Source organism: Nanorana parkeri, unplaced genomic scaffold, assembly GCF_000935625.1.
Source record: "Nanorana parkeri isolate BGI_ZX_2015 unplaced genomic scaffold, ASM93562v1 scaffold56, whole genome shotgun sequence".
NCBI lineage: Eukaryota > Metazoa > Chordata > Amphibia > Anura > Dicroglossidae > Nanorana > Nanorana parkeri.
The window spans coordinates 2,678,470-2,702,638 of record NW_017306324.1 but is presented as its reverse complement, the minus strand read 5'-3'; the positions used below and the strand labels follow the sequence as shown (position 1 = coordinate 2,702,638).

Below are 24,169 nucleotides of genomic sequence, written 5' to 3'. Positions count from 1 at the left end.
CGGTGCGGGCTGTGAGGCCTAGTCCTCCATTCTCTCTTCGGTCTGCGGCCAGACATGAGCCGCCGCCACCACAGCCTGGTGAGTGCTAGAAAAGGGCCTCAGTGGCCGGCTCGTCCCGGGGAGAGGTCACTGAGCACCCCCTGGGGAATGGGGGAGGGTTGCTGTTTCAAGGAGGACTGGTTCCTTTATTTGGGATTTTTATATGTAGCTGAATGTAAACAATGTTATCAGTGTGTGTGTGTAATGTGGGGTACCTGTCTTGGGACAGATTTAGGGGGCTGCCCTTGCAGGCCTGAAAATGCCTTGCCCTGGCTGTGCTGCCATTACAGCCCATGACTTGAATAGGCAAGTGGTTTATGAATACAGAACTGCCGGTGTGTACTCCGGTTCCAGGTCAGCAATTCGAGGCTTCATGCACACTGGTGTATAGATGGAATTAAAGTGTTACTCCACCTTTACAATACAATTTCCTGTGCGCTCCAGTGTCCCTGATATATTCAAGAAAACACGGATCAGATTTGGAAAAAAAGAAAAAGGTTTTTCTTTTTCCAGACCTGTCTGAAAAAACCCTGGTAGGCCACACCCCATTTTACAGAAAAAAACCCCAACATCCTGCTCAGATGGCAAGATGCCCCGGATGTTGGAAGCATGGCCCCAGCACCTTAGGAACGAGCGGTCTGGCCCTTTATAAAGCACATGCGCTGTGCTTTTCGCAGTAGTGTCTGAGATCAGTGTTGTGCGTCAGGGGAGCGTGCAGTGCGTGGGTTTTGAATGAGCCGGACCACCCATTCCTGGGGGGTGGGTGGGCTCCCAATATCCGGCACGTCCTGCCAACTAAGGCACAAGGTGAAGGGATCGCCTACTTAGGGGTTTTTCTTCCAGGCCCTGCACAGCTTCAGGAATGACATTGAAAAGAAGCTCCTTTAAAAGAAAAGCAAAAAAAACTGCAGTTTTTTTTTAATGTACAGGGGTGCTGGAATGAGAAAAGATGTACTGTAGAGGTGAAATAACCCTTTAAAGTGCAACTGAAGCCACAATTTTTACTTTTGAATGGAGTGGAGAAGAATTAGAACAGCTGTCAGGTTTTTCTTACTGTCCATGTCCCTGTTAGGGAGATTCACCCTCTCTGTTTGTCCTGGTGAATGTTATCACTGAAAGTGAAAGAAAATCCCAAATTGTGACCATAACAGGAATAGGGGGCAAATCTTCCAATGGTGACACTATTTCTGGTAACAATTAAAGTGACGCTAAACTCAGTTGTTAAATCCTAAAAATACATCCAAGTACTTTAACTATTAACAAAAATTATCTTATTTGTGTATCCCTCGGCTGTAGATCCTCAAATCATCTCTGAATTGGTGCTGACACTGTCCTTCCTTCTGGAGGGGGGCTTCTTTTGTTTCCCACGGTCCCTGTGTGTGTTGTGAAGTAGTCACCTCTCCAAGCTCACTCCTGTGATGGACTACAATCCCAATACAAATCAGTAAACTGAACATGAGATTGTAGACCATCACGGGAGTGAGCTTGGAGCAGTGACTACAACACACACAGGGGCCTTGGGGAGTAAAAGTAGCCCCCCTCCAGAAGGAAGGACAGTGTAATTCAGAGATGATTTGAGGATCTACAGCCGAGTGATACACAAATAACATACATTTTAGTTAATAGTTGAGGTACTTGAATCCATTTGTAAGATTTAACTCCTGAGTTTAGTGTCACTTTAGGGGGGGATTTCCCTCACTTTGGAGACAACTTCCTCATGTGACTAGGATAGGAAGCATTACGGAATCTCCTCAATGGGAAAACAAAGGACAAAGTAAATCAACAGAAGTTATAACCCTCTTAAAAAAAAAAATTGCCTTTAGTCCTTCTTTAGGATTCATACTATGTTCAGTCATTCATTCTGAATGACCAAAGGTCCAAAGTAATGCTGTGCTGCTGCCTACACAATATTGACGTTTCCATGGTGCACTGCTTCTACTATCAGGAAGCCGATTCAGAGCAATGATGTGCAGTTGACAATGAAGCGAACATGTAGACAGGAAGTGGTTTGGGTAGATGAGCATTACTTCATTTGAAAAAGGTGAAGCATTGCCTTCATTTATAATACTCAGTGCTTTAGCAAACTACATTTCACCCAGTTGTGGTTTAGGTCTTCTTTAAGTACTTTATACAAAAAAATGTATGTGTGCTTTATAAATATTTATATGGGGGCAGCCATATGTGCTTCCTGCTTAGTAGTAGTGTGCAGTTAATGAGCTATGCGGTGCATCTTTGTTAAAGTCACGGTCCCTTTAAAGAAAAACTCCAGGAAAACTTTTAATTAACCCTTGCAATGGGGCTACCCCCGCATTGCAAGAGTTAAGTGCACGTTTGTGTCTAGGGAGAAAAATAATGAAGATATAGTCACCCGAAGCAGCCAGCTGTCAGAGCGTTCCCCCAGCCTGCCTTTTCCTGTATTCACTGTGTGTAGACGTGATTATTTACGGGACCTTAGACCGCTGCAGAGGAGGGAGAGAGAATCTGGAAGGGCTGGTCTAAGGCCCCATTCACACCTAGGCGTATTGTAATATGCGCGTTTTTACCGCGCGACCCCGAAGGCTACTTGGCTGTGGAAAACGCCCTACAAAATGGCCCAAAGTAGTACCTGGATCTTTTCAGGCGTGGGCCGTTTTGTATGTCGTTAGGGACGGGCGGAAATACGGCAAGGTGGGAACGAGGCCATTGACTACAATGCAATGTATATTTTTGAACGTTTTGTAGAGCGTTCGTTGAGCGTAGAACGCGCTACAAAACGGTCAGGTGTGAACGAGGGCTAAGAAGAAGCCAGTTTAGAGCATTGACTGAGTATGTGTTTTTGTTTTTTTACCTAGACACAAACAAGCAGTTAACGTCTGCAATGTGGGGGTAGCCCCTTTAACAAGCAAAAAGAAAGTTACTTATGTGTATGAAGAGCAGGTACCTGCACCCTTTGCTTGAGCGTCATGCTATTCTGATGGGGAAGGGTGTCTGCACTTACTGGTAGTACCAAAGCTTGTTTGCAACTTGCTACATTTTCCTATTGATTCCTGTTGGCCAGTGAGGCAGCCCATCATGGTGATGAGCCAAAATAAATATTTTGGGACAGAATCGGGCAAGTTCTGGCACTATCAGAAAGTGTCGGGGCTATGATGGTCATCAGTCAGGCAATGCTGAACATGGAAAGCTGCTTCCAGGTATCTGCATTTCTAGGTGCCGGCACTCTATACCTGTAGAAAGTGAAGATCACAAGCACTCGAGAAATAGCATTAAATCCTTGTGTTAATTTATTGAAGAAAGTCATCACATACATCAAATAACCAACGTTTTGGGGCCATGTTTGCCCTTCATCAGGGCACATATAGTGATGAGTTCACTATGTTTGCCCTGATGAACGGACCCTGCATGGCCCCTAAACATTGGCTATTTGATGTATGTGATGATTTGCTTCAATAAATGAACACAATGATTTAATGTCCTTTCTCAAGTGCTGGTGATCTTCACATTCTACATGTTTGATGTGCACACCACCATCTGTGACTATCACTACGAGCACCACAGCTGTTATTGGTTCTAATCGCTGTAAGGAGTGCAGGAGACATATCTGAATACTATGCATTTCATTCCTGTCAGATGCTTTATGTTTTGTTTATGCTGTGCTACTATACTGCTGGAACTGTCCATGCCACCAGATGCCAGTTGGGACCACTTGCAAGAGAACCATGCGCTGCAGTATGAACCTTTTTGCATTTAGAAGCATCACTGTAAGAAACCATGCCTAGTGCATTGCTAGGTTGCGTAAACTGTGAATCATTATAGAGGAGGATGCCATGATGGCAGTTCTTAGCATTGACATCTCCAATAGTTGAAATTTGCTGTTGAGGTTTATGATCTCCTGGAGCAGCATACAGGAATGGTTGTATGGAAAATGACAAGTGTATTTTAACACTAGTCAGGAAGCAGACTTGTATGCTAGTTCTGGTTTGAAAACCTTGCCTGATGGTGTTGATTCCTCCTGGAGCTTTCTGCAAACTCCTCTCTTCTACAAGCCAAAATATTCATGATTTGGGACTACAGGTCAATGGACATGCCTATTGCCATATTCACTGTTCCTCTGTCTTGGTGTGATTCTGCTAGAGTAAAAATAAAGTGCGCTCATTGGCCAGGATTTTATTTAAGGAGCAGTTAGTTCGGGAATGATTACAGTGAGATGCAAACATTTTCAAATCTGTGTCCTACAACCACGTAACTGAAGTGCATGGCACCCATGTAAAACTGTGTACACAGCAAACATTTGCTTCTGCCTATATGTTAAAACCATATTATTTGGGTTTTTAATACAGCCTAGTATATACGCTAGTAGAGGGTTAGTCTGTAAATATTTTAAGTATGTTTCAGGCAAGGAAATATAGAAAACATTGAGCATATAAAAACACTATCATCCAAAAATATTTGGTGCTCACTGAGCCGAGAATACACTAAGTTTTTATTGTATAGAGAGAAAATTAGTCTTTTGATAACCGTAATGAAAAGGAGGAGCCAGCTTATCCATCTCATTTTGGTCTGATGTATATACTAGTGCACTGTTTGACTTTGCCAGTGTATTGCTTTTCCACTTTAGGGATGGGGTCAGACCTGTAAATTACTGGTTGTTTTCTAACAGTGGTGTAAAAGAAAAGTTGTGGTATATTTTTTCTAAACAAGTGACCCAAAATTAGTTTCAAATGGCAGCCAAAATATTCTTAAACAGCAAGATGTTAAAGGTGATTCAGTCACATGCGAAGTTAGATCATGGTGCTGTAGATCAGACTGAGAATGCAAACATTGCTTTTAGCTACCCAGACAAAATGAGCACTTAACCCTTACAGTGTGTTGGGGTAGCCCCACTGCAAGGGTTAAGATTTAATTTGCCCGCAGTTCTTCTTTAAACATCTGTCATGTTTGTATTTCTGTCTGGTCTCCCACTGGGGTGATTTTCCTTCACTTCCTGTCTTGTTAAAAAGTGAGGGGAAATCTTTCCAGTAGAGACACAGATTACAATAAAAAAACCTGACAGAAGCTCTAACCATCGTTGCATTCAAAAATGAAATTAAGGGTCTGACTGAATTAAGTTCACCCTCGCATAGGAAGTGTTCCGATTCAGTCTGCAATCACATACAGTTTTTTTAGTTGCATGATACAGTAATCGCCTCCTAATGCTACCTGACATGTATATTGTCTTTTGCAGATGTAACAGAATGGGTGTGGATTTTGATGTGAAGACCTATTGCCATAACTTAAGGGCCACAAAACCGCCTTACGAATGTCCTGTAGGTACCTGTCGCAAAATCTATAAAAGCTACAGTGGGATTGAGTACCACCTCTATCACTATGACCATGATAACCCGCCGCTTCAGCAACAGACACCCATCCGCAGGTCAAAAAAGAAAGGACGACAGCCTCGTTCTGCCAATAAGCAATCACCTTCTAACTCTGAACTGTCCCAGTCGCCCAGTCGTGAGGTGATGACGTATGCTCAGGCCCAGCGACTGGTGGAAGTGGAGTTACATGGAAAGGTCCACCGTATTAGCATCTTTGACAATCTGGATGTTGTTTCTGAAGATGACGATGCTCCAGAGGAAACACCTGAGAATGGGAGCAATAAGGAAAATAATGAAACTCCAACTGCAACTCCTAAGTCTGGAAAACATAAGAACAAGGAAAAGAGGAAGGACTCAAATCACCACCATCATCACACGGCATCTGCGGGCACCACACAAAAGCTTCCTGAAGTGGTTTACCGGGAGCTAGACAATGATGTACCAGATGCTCCTGCTCGGCCTTCCTCCTATTACAGGTAAGTCCAAAACAACTGAGTAACTAGCTGGTTTTGTTTCTTTATCACCTGGGAAATGGATTTATATTAATCTGTAATAGCATCATCTGTCATTTTGGTAAAACCTTACACATGTTTTTACATTTTAATTATAATATTTAATCATACATAAGATAAGGCCCAAATAGACCAATCTCTAATAAATAGTTTCTTGTATAAATTTGTAATAGTTCAATTTCCAAGTGAGAACAAGTGTCACAAACACAAATTAGTGTTGAAAACCTGCTTATGTGACTTGATCAGTGTCACTGAGCATATCGATTAGTTAAAGATGAACTCAAGGCAAACGGCTGGCAGAGTAAACAGATAATTTTTATATCTGTAAGCTATTTTGCCTTTTCAAAGGATTTGTTTGTTTTTTTACCCGTCCTGAGATTAGACTGCTATACTGTGTGGGCCAGCAGGTGACCTGACTGCTATCTCTTCTGCAGTAAGAAATAGTTAGGCTGGGAGCATGGACGTGGCCTATGGTTGGATAGTGAAGGAACAGCAGCAGGTTGATAAGGTCATCCCTTGCTGCTCTTGTCAGTATATTTGCATGCATTTCATTGGGTTTTCTTCTTGTACTGCTCCTCCAAGCTAAGTTCTACTGTACAGGGGTTCACAAGATGTTGATTTGAAGACAACCCTTTTGCTGACGCCAATGTTAACCTTGGCAGCACCGCTGGCATGTACACAAAGTCCCAGCCACTATAGCAGCCTGGAGTTTGTTCTAATTTTCACTCCTGGCTGCCGGCTATGTACTAGATGTGCTTCAGGCAGCTGTAAAACTGCCTGATCACTCCTACATGTAGTAAAAGGTTTGACTTGTTAGTTGTAGTGCGTGTACTGCTGGAACACGCACACACAGGCATGCTTGTATCTAGTACTCACAAGCAAACAACAAAAGCACATAACCTGACACTGTTTAAGTGTACTGGTTAATTTTATTTTGGATTGATATTTGTGGATAACATGCCGTGCCGACCACCATTTTTTTTCTTTTTACAATTGGACTTTGTAACTTTATAAATATTTATTGTTACCAACATTAAACAATTTGGAAAGCTCTGATTTTGGTAATATACTGTACTTCTATGGCATGTTTGCTATTCCCGATTATCAATAATCTACCTAAGGCCCTATTTATATTATTGCACATCATTGCTCACTACTTGCAATGGTGCTATGAGGTGCCATTCATTCTAAATGGCACGCTGGATCACCTTGCTGATGCAGGTGTGCTTCAGCACACTGCCCAAAAAGGTGCAGGTTCGATTTCTGAGCTGTTGAGGCGTGTTGCCAACCCATTCATTTTGAATGGGCTGCCTTATTCTGCACATACATTAATGCATGGTGTTAACGTGTGTGTGTTACTGCAAAGCACCTCATTGTTTAGGTGTGAACCTAGCCTAATAGAGTTGTGCATTTACTCCTCTCTTATTTTCCTCACTTGCCTTTTAAGGTACATTGAAAAGTCTGCAGAAGAAATGGATGAAGAAGTGGAGTATGATATGGATGAAGAGGACTACATATGGCTGGATATTATGAACGAACGACGAAAGACTGAGTGTCTCAATTGCATCCCACAGGAGACCTTTGAATACCTAATGGACCGGCTGGAAAAGGAGTCCTACTTTGAAAGCCATAATAAAGGGGATCCAAACGCGTTAATAGATGAGGATGCTGTGTGCTGCATTTGCAATGATGGGGAATGTCAGAATAGTAATGTGATATTATTCTGTGATATGTGTAACTTGGCTGTGCACCAGGAGTGCTATGGGGTTCCCTACATACCAGAGGGACAGTGGCTTTGTAGAAGGTGTCTTCAGTCGCCTTCTAGAGCAGTAGACTGTGCACTTTGCCCAAACAAGGGAGGGGCATTTAAACAGACAGATGATGGGCGCTGGGCACACGTAGTTTGTGCTCTTTGGATCCCAGAGGTTTGTTTTGCTAATACAGTCTTCCTCGAACCTATAGACAGCATTGAGCACATCCCACCTGCCCGCTGGAAGCTAACTTGCTATATCTGTAAACAACGTGGCTCTGGAGCCTGTATTCAGTGCCATAAAGCAAACTGCTACACTGCCTTCCATGTCACTTGTGCACAGCAGGCTGGCCTCTACATGAAAATGGAACCCGTGCGGGAAACGGGTGCCAACGGAACATCTTTTAGCGTCCGCAAAACGGCGTATTGCGATATCCACACCCCTCCTGGGTCTGTCTGCAAACTCCCAGCCCTCTCCCACAGTGAGGGAGAGGAGGAAGATGATGATGAGGAAGAGGAAGGAAAAGTTTGGAGCTCGGAAAAAGTAAAAAAGGCAAAGGCCAAATCGAGGATCAAAATGAAGAAAGCCCGGAAAATCCTTGCTGAGAAAAGAGCAGCTGCTCCAGTCGTGTCTGTTCCTTGCATTCCTCCTCACAGGTAAATAGTTCATAGTAATAGGAAAGGCAAAGTTAATAGTCAGCTTGGGGAGGCCTGAACTTCTTCAGGTTTTCAATATCTCCTATTATTAAAGTGATATTAAACTCAGGAGTTAAATCTTAAAAATGCATTCAAGTACCCTAACTTTTAACAAAAATGTATCTTATTTGTGTATCACTCGGCTGTAGATCCTCAAATCATCTCTGAATTGGTGCTGACACTGTCCTTCCTTCTGGAGGGGGACTACTTTTGTTCCCCGTGGTCCCTGTGTGTGTTATAAATAGCAATAGATCAGGATGACAATCTCTTTGGCAGAGTCCTTAAAATTTGTAAAAAATCTGTTTGTGGGTGAATACAGGATCATCTACTCTCCCCTCTTGCTTTTGTATTCAGACAGCCGCTGCACCCACAGCTGTCTGCATACCCTGAACAGTGACAGTACCTTATAGGAAGCCTGCACTGTTTGGCCAAACATTTTCCACCTAACGCCTCCTGATTTTTCAATCGTTTTTTGTGGAACCAGGTGTTGCCGACAGGGCCAGTCACTGCTTGAATTTTGGCTGATTTAGCAGGAATCAGTCAAATTCAAGCTTTAGAATGGCAGATGCGGCATGCTTTCAGGTGCAGTTATTCTGAATTTAATTCCTTCAGAGCTGTTTTTGCCCTCCTCCTGTGCTACATCAAGCTGTCTTTGCATTCCCATTGATTTGTATGGGATAAAAAGCAGGTGTGATGCAAGTTAATGCCCATGTACACAATTCCTAAAGCTACCCACACACCTTACAATTTATCTGCAGATTTTCTGTGGTCAGATGGAAAAGGTGCAACAGATTCCTCCATCTACACTACACTGTGTGGATGGAGTAATCTCCACCTGGGCCAATCTGTTGCACTTTTTCCATCTGACCACAGAAAATCTGCAGATAAATTGTAAGGTGTGTGGGCACCTTAAGGCTGTCCATTGGCACATAGTGGTGGTGGGGTATGATTTTTGCAGTCTCTGATAGATTCAAGGAACGCTAGGCGACCTATCCAGCACTGGAATATCTGCCTTTTTTTTTTTTGTTCCTGAGAAGCTCTAAGAATGAGACCTCGCCACCAAATCTCCAATCCTACCCAACCTTTAAAGCCATTACAAAGGTAAATGATGGTGTTATGTTCTTGCCAGTTCTACACAATGAGCCTACACAAATAATTAAGGATTCCGGTTTCAAGAGAGCGATACCTTTGTTATGTCTTTGTTGGAGGAAACTAATGACCAACTATTGTTTGAAAAGAAGCGGGATAGTTTTTAGCCCACCTGTGCATACCTAGCAATGAAATGGCTGTTTGTTTGTTTTTTGTAGGATGTCTGACCTTTTCTTCTTAAATTCTGCATTGATTTGTCTGCACAAGTTACTGTTTTTAGCTTGCTTGCATTGTTATAACAACCAGTATTCTAACTGTTACAGTATTTATAATTTAACTATGACCAAATGACATTTAGCTCTTCTTGGAAAGACCACTTCATCTATCCTGTGTGTGCTCAGTGCTGCACTTGGGGGTTTACTTTTTTCTTCAGTGTGCTTGATGGACAACAGACACAAGTTGCTGGTAGGAGAGACTAAAGGATAATCATGCAAGAGTTAGCAGGTCTTGTCCGATTGGGAACCTCCTTGTAAGTACGTTGTGGTGTCTGGGTTCTGCTCTGGAGCACCATCTAGACCTCATCTTTCTGTATGGACTACCCATTTAGTGATGGCCTGTTTTACAGCTCAACGTCATGATAATTCAGAAGGTCCAAAGGGATACGGGGAACATCAGATTTTACATGTGCTATGAGGATTGTAAACATTCATTTGCTGCGCAGGTTAATCTTAACATATGGTGTAGGACACTGATGAAAAGCATAATAGATTAAAAAGAGAAAAAAGGATGCACATACTTTGTGGCTGTAAAAGAAAATGTGCCTGATTTTTTTAAAGCAATCCTAACATAACCCCCTGCAGTTCTATGACTGAGGGTGCATTCACACCAAAATTGGAAGGAAATCGCAAGTCAACGGACGGTCCGTTGACTTGCAATTGTACCTCCCGATCCGTTGCGTTGTGATCCACTTTTTAACTGATGCTAACAGAAGGGCACCGAAAAATGAATGGGGCTAGTTCACACTGGATCTGGTGCGTTAAAAAAAAGTAGTGCATGTTCTACGTTTTTCAGCATAATGGAACGGTGTAAACTTTCCTCCTTCAAACCCATTCATTTTTCAGTGCCCGTGCGTTGCGATCCATATGGATCCGGTGTGAATGGGCCCTGAATGTAATAGGCAGTGATGTTATCTGGTCCGGGAAACTCTTCAGCAGTACGCAAACACGGCCATGTCTGCAGAACCCGTGTCCACTCTCAATGGGCCTGATCTGCATTCAGGAAGAGACACATTTTGGGTGGTTGTTCCTTTCATCTCCTGCAGCTGAAGAGAACCTAGAGCAGTTGATAGGTAATATATGAGCTCATCACAGGCTTGTCACACATTTTAATTGAAGCAGTAGGCCAAGTTGAGTGGCCACATTATGTCTGCTGAGGGCCATACCTACCTAAATCTAGAAAAAGATTTTAGCAATTGGCAATTACCATTATAGTACTAATTGCAACTTATAAAATTTTATCCTAGAGATCGGACACAAAACATTTCCTCACATATTCAAGTGCAACATTTATATAAGGAAGTGTAGCTTTCATCAACAGGAGAACAGCTCAGTCCTCATGTAGTTGAATTCTCTTAAAGCTGTACTCAAGGCATAGAAACATTCATTTATATTGATTACTAACCATGAAGACTATAAATCAATTTCTTGTGTGCCAAATGCCTTTTGAATACCCAGTTATCTTGTGAGAGTAGCAGTGACATCAACGCTGTGTTGTACATAGCCTGTGCAGCGATCAGAGCTGTGGGAGGGGCCCAGCAGGCTCCACCCACTACACAGCCGAAGACTACAGGAGGGGGCGGAGACAATACCAGTCACTCTGCACAAAGAGAACACAGCAATGACCGATCTTTACCACAGGAGGGGGCGGAGACAAGACCAGTCACTCTGCACAAGGGGAGAGAGCAGCAGTGACCGATCTTTATTACAGGAGGGGGTGTAGACAAGACCAGTCACTCTGCACAAGGAGAGAGCAGCAGTGACAGGTCTTTACCACTGGAGGGGGCAGAGACAAGACCAGTCACTCTGCACAAGGAGAGAGAACAGCAGTGACCACTCTTTATTACAGGAAGCTCCTGCACAGAAGCAGAGTTTTACAAAGGATCACTGCACAGATTTGGAAGAAATACACAAAACACACTAGGATTTAAGTAAGAATTTGCATGGCTCATGCTTGTATTTAGACAGTACATGCTTATCCCTAGAGTTGAGCTTTAAACCAAGTGAGGGTCGCAAAGACATGGTATTGTGCTGCACTCAATCTAAAAACTTCAGCAGGCCATTCCTGGCTTATTATATCAGTTCATAGAACAGCGGGAGAGGCAGCATTAATTAAGTCAGCCTTCAAACCATGCCAGATCTTTAAAAAAAACAAAACTCAGAGCTGGTACATGTGACGAGTGGTAAGCTTCTAACAGTGTAGCTTTTTATCTGTATACATTGTTTACATATGTCAGCTGTAATCTTGGCGTTCAGCCTGTTCCCAGTTAACGAAACAAACTGTTTCCTGTAATGGCAGACTTGTGTCTTTGATGAGTAATGAGAGTCCTCACTCTAAAGTCCTTTTTTTTTTTTCTTGAGCTCTTCTCGTCTATTATACATACAGGCAACAAACCTTAATCTTAATGATTATAACTCCTCGGTTGGTTGGCTGCTAAAGTTTTTTTTTTTTTTTTTCCTTTTGATTTTTCCACACAGAACCCAAAAGTTGCAAGATCTGCGACAAATTTAAGCATCTTTTGCCATGATTAGAAGAGAGTCGGGCTATGTAGAGAAAATTAATGAGCTCCTCCAACATCTAGAATTACTCGTTATCGCTCCTAGTAAATGCCTATACTGGGGGCATGTCAGACTCTAAGGAAGCTTCGGGCCAAATTGACTGCAATAAACCTCCATAGGACTGCCCTATGTCTACTGAGGTTCAGAGCAGCTGCATTGTCCATCGCAGTCCGAATGCAGGAAATAGGCACATCATTGGCGTATTTAAGGGCCTGTTCACACCGAAATTTGGAAGGAAATCGTAAGTCTACAGACGGCCCGTGGACCTCTGTTGACTTCTGCTTCTGTTTTTTTAGGGGGGTCCAAACTTAATTTTAATGAACATGTCCTTAGTGGACAAACATTAATGTATTTCTTTTTCCGTTGCATTATGTTGCGATTACATCTGTTTTTGTTACGTTGCGCTGAAAAAAAAGTAGAACATAAAGCATACTCTACTTTTTTTTTCATCGCACTGGAACGGTATGGATAGCAGCGGCGTGAACTGGTCCCATTTAGTTTTCGGCGCCCTTGTGTTGGCATCCGTTGAAAAATGGATCGCGACACAACGGATATGGTGTGAATGAGGCTTAAAAAAAAAAGTTGAATTTTTCCCTTGGTGCAGTGTGTTCCAAAGAACTAGAGCACGTCACATTGCAGTGCAGGGCATGTAATAGTATACAGTCTAAAACATTTTTATGAAGTGTTTAGGAAACGCATCACGTGTTGACACGTGCATTATGGTGTGGCCATAAAACACCAGTCTGGCATGCTTGCTTTGCAGGAACACATTGGAATATCTTTGGGTGAACAGGTGTCCATATCTTCCTTTACTGGGAAGAAAAGGAAACAGATACTTGCTGTGTGTGCCTTTCATATGTCAGGCAATCGGGGAGAAAATTGTGCCGTAACAAAGGTGCTCTTGGTTTGTGTGCAGTGATGGACTGACGTCACTGCCTGTGGTCATCAACAGTGACAGACTGTAACTGGATCATGCAAAAATTCCTGGTCTACACCCACTTCTTAACTATTTTGGCATGTGGTGAGTTCTGGGGGTGAGGTGGTGACAGATGTGTTTGCACTCCGCAATCCATTTCATCTTTTATTTTTAACTGAAGTGTTTTTCTGATAAATGTTTTATTTTGTTAAATGCATTTGTGCCTTCTTATTCTTTCAAGAAATTGTAAAAGTGCATATTTTTAGTAAATCGCAGTCTAGACTTTAAATTGACTTGCTCCTAGATGTGTGTACCAACGTATTCCTGTTGCAGTAATAGGTAGGGGTGCCTTTTGTTGCCCTTTATTGTCAAAACTCTGAAAATACAGCATGCATGCTGTGATCAGAACCCTTGCAAACAAGTGAAAGTCTTTCACATGCAGTCATTTGCAGTATAGGAATAGCATGTGAAAGGGCAATAATAAAATAGGCTTTTCATTCGTGTTGCACTTTAACTGCTTTATATATTTTATATCTAATATGGCTGTATATATTTTTTTCAGGCTCAGTAAGATCACCAACTGCCTAACCATCCAGAGGAAAAGCCAGTTCATGCAGAGGCTACATAGCTACTGGACATTAAAGAGACAATCCCGGAATGGCGTTCCCTTATTGCGCCGCCTACAGACACATTTGCAGTCACAGCGGAACTGTGAGCAGGTCAGATAGTACCATGGTGGGTGGGTGGAGCAGTGTTTTTCTCTTGTAGCTTTGTAATGAAGTAGAAAGAGTTTTTAAGGGGGTTAATGGCACAAAGCTGAACTCCATGCAAAAACTTTTTATTTATTTATATTCCTCAATAGCCACAAAGGGTAAGAACCCACTCTGCGTGCATCAAATGCCATCGCAAACACCGTTATCACCATGTAGAAGTAGCAGTGATATTGCACTGTGCTGTACATATTCTTTACATAGCCTGTGGAGACAGCAGACTTGTGGTGGCGGCCCAGGAGGTCCACACACTACAGACTGCCTGCATAAAACTACGGGAAGGGGTGGACACAAGACCAGTCACCCTGCACAGGGAGAGAGCAGCACTGACCAGTCTTTGTTAAAGAAAACTCTTGCAGGAGTTGTCTTTTATTAGCACACAGATCTGAAAGAAAGAGGACACCAAGATTCTATTAAGAATACTCCTTGCATTTAGACAGTATTTGTTTAATGGCAGCCTCCAGAAGGTGTGTTTTCCACTAAAATTCCTTACTTTGTGCACTGTGTGCAAACAGCAACTAGGGGAGCAAGAAAAAAACTGTTACTTCAGCAATCTACAATGATTGCAAGGATAAAATATTAAGAGTTTTAAACTGGCCTTACGCCTATAGATCTGCAGATTTTCTATGGTCAGATGGAAAAAGTGCAACAGATTCCTCCATCGATGCTAAACTGGGTGGATGGAGGAATCTCCACTGGGCCAAGCTTCAGTATTTTGCTAGTTGGCCCCGCTGGCTCTCAAAATACCTCAACAAATCTGGATGCAGGCGTAGATGGAGGAATCTGTTGCACTTTTTCCATCTGACCATAGAAAATCTGCAGATAATTGTAAGGTGTGTGACCAGCTTCAGGTTGCACATGGAAAGGGATTCCAAAAGTAATTAAGCTATTTGCCATCATGTAATGAATACCGCTATTTGATTAAAAGAAAAACAATTAAATATGTGTGTGTGTATGATTGATGTATACATATACAGAATCTGGAGCAGCTGATCATGGCAACCAATCAGCTTCTGTCTTTTATTTTCAAAGCTTAACTGAGCAAACTGACCATACCATGGGCAACTGCTCCAGATCCTGTCTGGTCAAGTTTTGATATATTCCCTCCACAGTATGTAACTCGTTTATTTTTCTGTATAAGACGTGGTTCTGACAGTGACAATGCTCATTTTAAATGAGACATAGTTAGACTGACATTCAGCTTAACTAGGAGCCGCTACAGGAATGTGCAAATCTAATTGCTCATCTATACTTAATAAATGGTGGTTGTCTGGCTGTCATGCCAGTTGTTTTAATACGTTAAATCTCCGGCACAGAACAAGTATTTCCTGCATGCTTGTTCTGGGTGCGTGACTCAAGTGTAAAGGTGCCCATACACCTTACAATTATCTGCAGATTTTCTATGGTCAGATGGAAAAAGTGCAACAGATTCTTCCATCTATGCTAAACTGGGTGGATGAAGGAATCTCCCACTGGGCCAAGTTTCAGTATCTTGCTATTCAGCCCCACTGTCTGTCAAAATACCTGAACAATCTGTTTGGATGCAGGCACTGTTCAGGTGTTTTGAGAGCCGACTAGCAAGATTACGGAAGCTTGGCCCAGGTGGAGATTACTCCATCCACACAGTTAAGTGTAGATGGAGGAATCTGTTGCACATTTCCATCTGACCACAGAAAATCTGCAAATTAATTGTAAGGTGTATGGCCAGACTACATTTTCAGGAGCTCAAAGCCTCTTGATTAGCTGCTGCAGGATAACATAACGCACACGCATGTGCGAGAGTTCATAAATCACAACATATGCCAAATTGCATGTTCAGCTCTGAGTACATTTTCAATAAGAAGGTAAACAAGCAAGCAAGAACCCTTTAGCACAGAAGAGACCTAGTATGTCTCTTGCAATAAAAAATCCTGTCTGGTCACTGTTTTTAATTTTTACATAAAATTCCACATTCGTGGCAGTCCATGCATTTTGCTCAGTACAAGTGTCATTTTATTTAAAGCAACCCTGTCACAAATCTAAAAATCGTTATAAATGATACCCTGCAAAAGAATAATGTAAATACAAAGCTTTTCAGCTGAATGTTGCTCCACTGCTGATGAATCTTTCCTTGAAATGTGCTGGAAAATCAACACTCCTGGGAGTGGTGAACTACTGTGTCCACCACGGCGCTTGCTGGTTTCTCCCGCCGACCTCCACATCAGTACGGGACACCAAAGTGATGTGGAGGCCGGTGGGAGGAACCAGCAAGCACTGCAGGGAACACAGGAGATCAGCATCAAATGTTCTGTTGGGGATAATTCTTCTGCAGCGGAGTGGCAGTTAGTGGAAAAGGTGAGTAGTAACATTCATTTGAGTTTCGGCAGTTTTTAGATTCATGACAGGGTTGCTTTAATAGGACTGATATATGTAGCAGTGGTTTTAATAAGTGTTCCTGTTCATGTTATTGCTGAATGATGTTAAAGCAGTGCAATATGTCAGCACAGGCTTTGCCGTGTACCATCTAAAATTCCATATAGGGATGCAAAGTGGTTACTGTTACTTTAAAAACTGTGCTTATTGAATACATCTGGAGCTCTTTACGATATATAATAAACGACAGCCTAGGATATTATAGAAGCTGGGTAAGTACTTTCCTATGAGCATGAATAAATTAAAAGCGTGTATTCTCCCAATAGGAGATGAAGTGGAGGATACCCTTGGCTGAAGAGACCTCTATTCACCAGGGAACAATCTCTAAACCAAACAATGAGATTGGAGACCAAGCAGTGAAGGTGATTATAAGGAGCATGCATTGTAGTGACAGTGACTTGCTTTTCTATTGAAATTCCATGATTTACCTGTATGTGGATTGTTAACACGTGGTCCATGTCCATGCAGTCTGAGATTGGTGCATTTTATTTTATTTTTTTTAGTATACCTTTATCTCAAACAAAATTATTTGTTTCTGGCAGTGTAATGATCAAGCATTTTTTTTTTTTCAGACCTTATTCAAATGAGCTACATCTTGTATAAGAGCTGCATGTAGAGCAAGCTTTGGCAAAGCATTTTGGCATGCCTCAAACCGCTTTGTTTAAGCTTTTAAACTTTTGCTGCCAGTTAAATGTACCTCACATCAGGGCATTGAAAGAGTTAAAACAAGCTCACGGCTGTAATGGCAGCCATGACCGTGTTTTAAAATTGTTCAGCGGGCTCTGGGCTTTATTGTAGAAGTGATCGGGGTGGCTGGGCTTGATCTGTTAAGGCAAAGTGCAGGGGAGGTAATAGGGCTCAAAAGACCCCTAATACTTTCATATGAAAGACCTGTCACTTGCACAGTGCTACCATGTGATAGCAATACAGATAAGTTTAAAAAAAACTTAAATTAATCAAATACATGTAAAGAAAGGCCGTACATGCACATATGTAAAAATAATCGCACCAACGAGGTACGTACATAAACACATATTGCTTATCGCAGAGCACGCTGGAGTAGAAGAATAATTCTAAGGCTATCATTTAGACATATTTGCACTCAGAAATGGGTTATTGCTATTTAATATTGTAGTACAGCTTGTTGTCACTGTGTGCAGTAACCTTTGAGAAGCAATGAGATTTTACTTTGGACCGATATGGAGAAAAGCCATTGAGATGAGTTACTGAACCTTGCTCGTAGTCATTGGGCTTTGCAAAATTTTTGGAGGCGGACGTGTGGTTTTCTGACTGACAGGTGCTTAAATATTCCTGAAGATTAGCACTGTATGATCAGGTTCTAGGATGTAAGTACAGTGGTACCTCGGTTCACGAGCGCTTCGGTTCGCGAACAGGAAGTTCAGCAAAATTTTGCTTCCGTTTACGAACTCCGCATCGGGTGACGAACACAGCCGCAGCCATCTTCCCCGCTCTGACACTGGTCGTGGCTTCCTCTAGTCGAGCTCGCGGTCTGATCACAGTTTGATTCGGTTCGCGACCAGAATCGTGGAACGAATTAAGTTTGTGAACCGAGGTACCACTGTATATCATTTTTTTTTAGTTTTAAATGGGAAAAGTTGAAGATGTTTAAGATCTAAAAAAACAAGCCACCTTCTTAAAAGAACATTAAACAATTCACTTGTATGTGTGTTAGTTTCCTTATGTGCACCAAGCTGGTCCTGTTGTTTTCATGAACCTATGTCCAGTCTATGTGTGTTTTTTGTCATCTATTTTCAGCAGAAAGTTCTTTTGGCTTTTTTTAAATCTGTAATGCCCTTCATTGGGATTGCAACACAGGAAGACAGCTCTGTTGACAGTCACATTTCTCATCTCACCACCAGAACTCTGCCTCAGTCGTCCTTTATACTGTCTGTCATTAAAAGTGTGTATTTATATAAAACTTCAAGCCTAATAAGAGTCTCTTTCAACAGAAAGACTCTACGGACAAAAACTGGGTGTTGAAAGAACAGTTAAAGTCTTGGCAAAGGCTCCGACATGACCTGGAGCGGGCACGCTTGCTGGTAGAGTTGATACGCAAGCGGGAGAAGCTGAAGAGAGAAACGGTACAGGGCGAACTAATGCCTCCTTGAGAACATCTTTCATCCTGCACAGTTTGCCATTGTTCCATGTTGACTTTCCCTCCTGTTTTTCTGTTTTGCAGATTAAAATCCAGCAGTTGGCTCTAGAAGTCCAGCTAACCCCTTTTCTTATTCTCTTGAGAAAAACATTAGAGTTGTTGCAAGAGAAAGATACCAGCAATTTGTTTACTGAGCCGGTTCCTCTCTCCGAGGTAACAGAACTGTACAAAGTAAGAATCCAATCTCCACCCATGTCTTATCTACATCTCATGAATGTCATCAATGTGTATTGTCTATGACCTTTCTACTTCTGCAGCATTCCAGCACACAGAACAAAGCAGAGGTCGGCTGAGCTCATTTGTAAGACTGAGGCCTGGTTCACACCTGGGCGTTTTACAGCGCGTTCCTACACACTGTAAAACGCTCAACATATGAAAACCAATAATTGCCTATGGGCATGGTTCCCACCTGGGCGTTTTCAAGCGCGTAGGAACGCGCTGAAAAACGCCCTACGCCCAAAGAAGTACAGGAGCTTCTTTGGGGCGTTTTGCCGAGTGTGGATCGGGGGTGTCTTCGGCGGCTGCCGAGTTCCGGGTTCCGTCCCTTGCGAGTGGCCGCATCGCAGGGGGGCGGAGCCGGCTGGAAGTTTAAAAGTGAAACAAAAAAAACTTTTTTTTTTAATAGAAAAAAAAATCATACCGCCAGTGAAACGCGCGTTTCACTGAACGAATAAACGCGGAAAAAAACGAGCATAAAAAACCCGCTCAGGTGTGAACCCAGCCTGAAGTGTCCTTTAAGCAGCCAGGAAGATAGGCTTTAATTGAAGAAATTAAAATACTAAAGACTTATGAAGTTAGGTGGCAGCTGTCATTTCTTTAGTCATGTTGGCTACCAGACCCCTGGGATCTGCCTCTACTTGATGTAAGCCATACCCTATACAAATTTAGACACAAAATACAGATGCTATGCACTGAACAACTGAGTTCCATTCTGGAAACTAGGTTAGGTGAATTAGTCGCTAAGTGCGGAATAGAGGAAATCGTCTCTAATATACGGTATAGTGTACAATGCAGACCATTGCGAGAGCTGGTCGATTTTACTTAAGATTGCAAACTGTAAATGTACTTGTACTGTGTACATCACCAACAGGTCAGAGAGCTGTTCGTAAGTCCGGACAGGCGTTAAACAGGTAGGTCATTAAGTGAGGAGTAGCCCCCTCTGGGTTGTACCTACAGGACAGCAGTGACTAACCAGTTTCAGCTTATTCTCAATGATTTTGATGTGCCTGTCAACTAAATAAAAGTTCCAATACAAGAGTTACCCACAAATCTGGAAGAAATACACAAAGCTCACCAAGATTTAAGTAGAGATAGACATTGTAATTGTATGTTTTCCCTGAATTTCAGCTTTAAATGCTATTTTATAGATTTGAACTCGGCACTTGTATATGCAAAGCAGCCACTAATTGCTTCCCTCTGAAGTGTCTGGTTCACTTGGTCTGTCCAATTTGCAGTAAATCGCGGATCAGTTTGCTATGTTTTAACATTCAATTATTTCAGTTTTGTTTTGTTTTATGAAATATATCTCGCAAGTTGCTTCTGCTTATGAAGGACCTGGTGCTTTTATTTTTTGTCCATCTCAGCGACCAGACTACCTAGAACACATTAAGAAGCCGATGGACTTCCAAACGATGAAGGCTAACCTAGAAGCTCTCCGCTATCAAAACTTTGACCAGTTTGAGGAGGACTTTAGCTTGATAGTTAACAACTGCATCAAGTACAATGCCAAGGACACCATCTTCTACCGAGCGGCTGCCCGACTAAAAGAGCAGGGGACGGCAGTGATCCGACAGGCTCGCCGCCAGGCAGAGAAAATTGGTATTGATTTTGAGACCGGAATGCACGTTCCCCAAATCACAGCAGGAAATGAGACAGGACGTCATAATCGGGAGAATGGTACGTAGACGTTGTGGAGCTGTGCCATCTATAGGCTTTATCTCAACTCCAGCAAAAATCTGTTTGGGTTATTCTTTTAAGGAGAAGAGATTTGGGGTCTGCATCAGGTTTTAAATGCTGCCCACACCCTCCCCATCGTTTTTGTTTTTAGTGATAAGCCCCACCTTCATTAAAGTTTAAACCTGGTCTTGAGCTTTGCTCAATTTGTGCGTGTATCAGCTATGTAGTAGTTAAAGCTGAACTCCGAGAATTAAAAGAATTTTGCAGGTAAGACAGCTCACGTATATGTATTTAATCTGTGTATATAGCTGTTTGCCTGGAGTTCCGCTTTAAGGTGAAAAAAGGCTATTTGGATGCATGCAGAAACAGATGAAATGTAACATGGGCAAACACGAAAACCTTCCTTGCTTACAGAACTTGAATGCCTTGTCTCCCTCATTCCCCCCCCCCCTTTGCACAACTTTGTTTTGTTTTTCTAAGAGTATAGGTGTATTTTGAATTCCTCCCAAAACACAGATACTTCCTCCTTGGGTGAGCACTAGCTAGCTTCTGTATATATTTGAATGGCGGATTTTCCACAATGATTTGTGTGTCTGTCCTTGTTAAAAGTACATGTCAAAAGCATAAGTCTCTCACAGTTGGACTTCTCAACTATTTTCAATAAGGACTGAAAATAAGGTGCATCCCTAGCTTCTCTCCTCCCCACTTGGTGCCGGTCTGTATTCTCTCTGATCCCCATTGCTCTCCCCCCGCCTGTGTGGGCAGCGGGGATCGGAGGGGACACAGACTGGCGCCCAGCAGGGAGGAGAGAAACTGTCAGGTGGCAGTGCGGGGAGGAGACAGCTATCAGCTGTCACAAAAGGCCCAGCTCTCCTCCCGCACCGCCCTGCTTGGCCTCCTGTATCAGGCTAGTCAGGATGGGGAGCGGAGTACAAACACTCGGTGATCAGTACTGACTGAGTGTTTGTAAATTACTTTGGGCATGGTATGCTTACTGTTACCCAAGTTATGAATGAACAGGAAGTGCTATACATCACTTCCTGTACATTCATGATTGTGGACATAGTAACTGATACTATATCCACAGGTTATGAATGGACAGGAGCACTCAGTATAGAGGCTTCCTGTTCATTCATAACAGGGGCTGCAGAAAAAGAGATTTGATTCTGTGTCGATCTCTTTTTCTATCTTAAAAAGGAAATATCAGGGGTCTGTTTAGACCAGAGTCATCCTTAAATGCTGCCACATAATGCGAGTCACCATCGTCCAGCGGACTTATCGTTCTTGGATGATGTCGGCTCGTACACATTACTCGCCTCTATTGTTGAAGAGAAATGTTATTGCAAATAACGTTATTCGCTATCAGTAAATCATTGCATCTCTCAGCAGATTATGAGCGCACCCCGCAGTCTGACAGTCGTAAACCCCTTCCACTAGAAGAGCAGCTGAAAATCCAGCTAGCCAGGCTGGACGATGTAAACGCAGCCAAGCACAGCATAGGAAAAGCGCGCCAAGCCAAGATGATCAGGAAGGAAATCACATCCATCCGTCGCAAGATGGCGCACCAGCAAGAGTCTAGAAGGGACAGAGCCAACGACAGGCACGGCGCTGGCGGCGGGAGAGGAGCCCTGCCTTTGCGCGGCCCTTCAGAGAAGGATGGACAGACGGACAGTGCTGCAGAAGAGAGCAGCAGTCAGGAGACGGGGAAAGGTACTGACCTGTGTTAATGGACTGCTTTCTGTTCTCAGGGGCCTCTTCTGCAGCTCTGTTTAGTTTCAAATCTGTTTACATTTGTGTGTGTGATTGTTCGCTTTCATATGGCACTTTTTTTCTTTTTTTGTCTTTTTATAAATGTACTCACTACCATAGTTGGGCCGTGTGTGGCTGTACAGCTCTGTAAGTCCCATCATGATCTGCTGGAGATCCACATGTTGACTTAAGTCTGCTTTATAGTGTAAATGCACTCGGCTTACCTTATATAGAAAATCACGGTTTGGTCTGAATTTTCGGTCCTAGAATGTGAAACTGCTGCTATATCTGTTAGGTGTGATCATGTGTTTACATAGTTTATACCTGAAACCATTGTGATGGCCCTTGCCTACAAACAGTTAAAATAATGTCTGTTGAAAGTGCACCTCCTTGTAGCCTGAAATGGTTGTCTACATAAAAAAACTCTGGGTGAAGGAGAAGCTGTAAGTAAGGCATACCTGTCACATGTCAAAGGAAGCAAACTACACCGCTTGAGAACAGGCATTTCACTGTGCCATATGTCACTTTTAGGGCCCGTTGCAGTAATGCATGCACATTAAAATTGGGTTGATGAACAGGCCAAAATTCGCTCTGTGGGTGGCCCTGTCCGCAGCTTTCCACCCGACAACTTTCGATCAGAAAATCAAAGCTGGTTGAAATATTTTTAGCCAATCGGCTGCAATCGCTGTCCAGGTATTCTGACGGCAGCAAACCTGCCGCTATCTGACTGCAATAGCCCAGCTGGACAATCGTCCATTCACACTAGGTAGCATGGATGGAGGAATTGATGAGATTATTTTCATTAAGCCTGCAGGCCAACTTTACATGACCCTGTTATCACACAAAAAAAATTAAGGATTCAAGTCCTGTGTGACAGCGCTCTCCTGGGAGGTGGGGGATGGGTGGTTCTGTGTTGTTCAGAACTTTTTTAGTATTAGTTTGGTTAAGTGGGGGCTGTGTGGAGGAGGATGGTATTGAGGTGGGTATGGGTGCAAACAGAAAAACAGAGTCTGAGGCGCGACTCTGTTTTTCTGCTCCCGTACTGCTGCAAGTATTCGCTCCATCCGGTGCATGGAATACCTGTTCACCCCGACACATCCAGTGGTTTCTCCCACAGGTTTGTATGTCATAAAGTGACAAATGAGCCAGTAGCAAGGACCACTGCCTGCAGGGAGGAGGAGGTATTCGCTTACCCGGTACATAGACTACCTGCAGTGGCCAAGGAGCAAGTGAGGTGACAGTATTTAAAAGAGAACTATGGGGTAAGTGTTTTTCCCCATAGTTCTCTTAAGGGTCACAGGGGGACATATACTAGCATCTCCTCGTGACCCAAAGCTCAGTATGAAGTCCAAGAACGTCACCAGCACTCCAGTATAAACATGAAAAAAAGATCAATTTAATGACACATATTTGTCATACAATGCATGTGCTTTCGGGGCCTCACAGGGTCCCCTTCATCAGGCTCAGAATGTTATTTGTATGACAAATATGGGTCATTTAAATTGATCTTTTTTCATGTTAATACTGGAGTGCTGGTGACGTTCTTGGACTTTGTTATTGCACGGTGCCATCCGTGGTCATTGCAAGCACCCACCTGGACCAGACAGGTTTTCATTACTATCCGGTAAGGAGTGCAGCAAGATATATTGATACGTTTCCAATGCTCAGTATATCGCGAGTTACAGCTCCCGAAATACTGAAACCGCCGCAGCCGGGACGGATCCCAACAATGCTGTTGAGATCCACCCAGCTGTGTGAGTGACAGCTGGCTCTGCCTATCCAGACTGCATGCTGCCACCCTGAGGGCTTGTTCACACCAATTGCGGATTCCAGAGCAGTAGTTGTCGGAACGCACAGCATTGGCACACTAAACTTCTCCCTTCATTCTGGGGCGGGAGGGGGCGTGGCAGTGCATTGAAGTCAATGCGATTGGACGCTTGACAAAGCAATGCCTGCGTTCCGTTCCACTGCCAACGCAAAAGAAATGCTGCAAC

General features: G+C 43.0%; 1 protein-coding gene across 1 annotated transcript in view; it reads left to right on the top strand.

The window, feature by feature from the left end:
- The window catches only part of BRPF1 (bromodomain and PHD finger containing 1), a 40,623-nt gene continuing 16,454 nt past the window's right edge, over positions 1–24,169 (top strand). Inside the window, exons 1-9 of the mRNA XM_018576128.1 lie at positions 1–78; positions 5,243–5,851; positions 7,335–8,294; positions 13,735–13,891; positions 16,621–16,716; positions 18,325–18,456; positions 18,555–18,704; positions 20,117–20,426; positions 21,813–22,136. Coding sequence (XP_018431630.1) covers positions 5,253–5,851; positions 7,335–8,294; positions 13,735–13,891; positions 16,621–16,716; positions 18,325–18,456; positions 18,555–18,704; positions 20,117–20,426; positions 21,813–22,136 — 2,728 coding nt within the window. The 5' untranslated portion in view covers positions 1–78; positions 5,243–5,252. The remainder of the gene's footprint in view (positions 79–5,242; positions 5,852–7,334; positions 8,295–13,734; positions 13,892–16,620; positions 16,717–18,324; positions 18,457–18,554; positions 18,705–20,116; positions 20,427–21,812; positions 22,137–24,169) is intronic.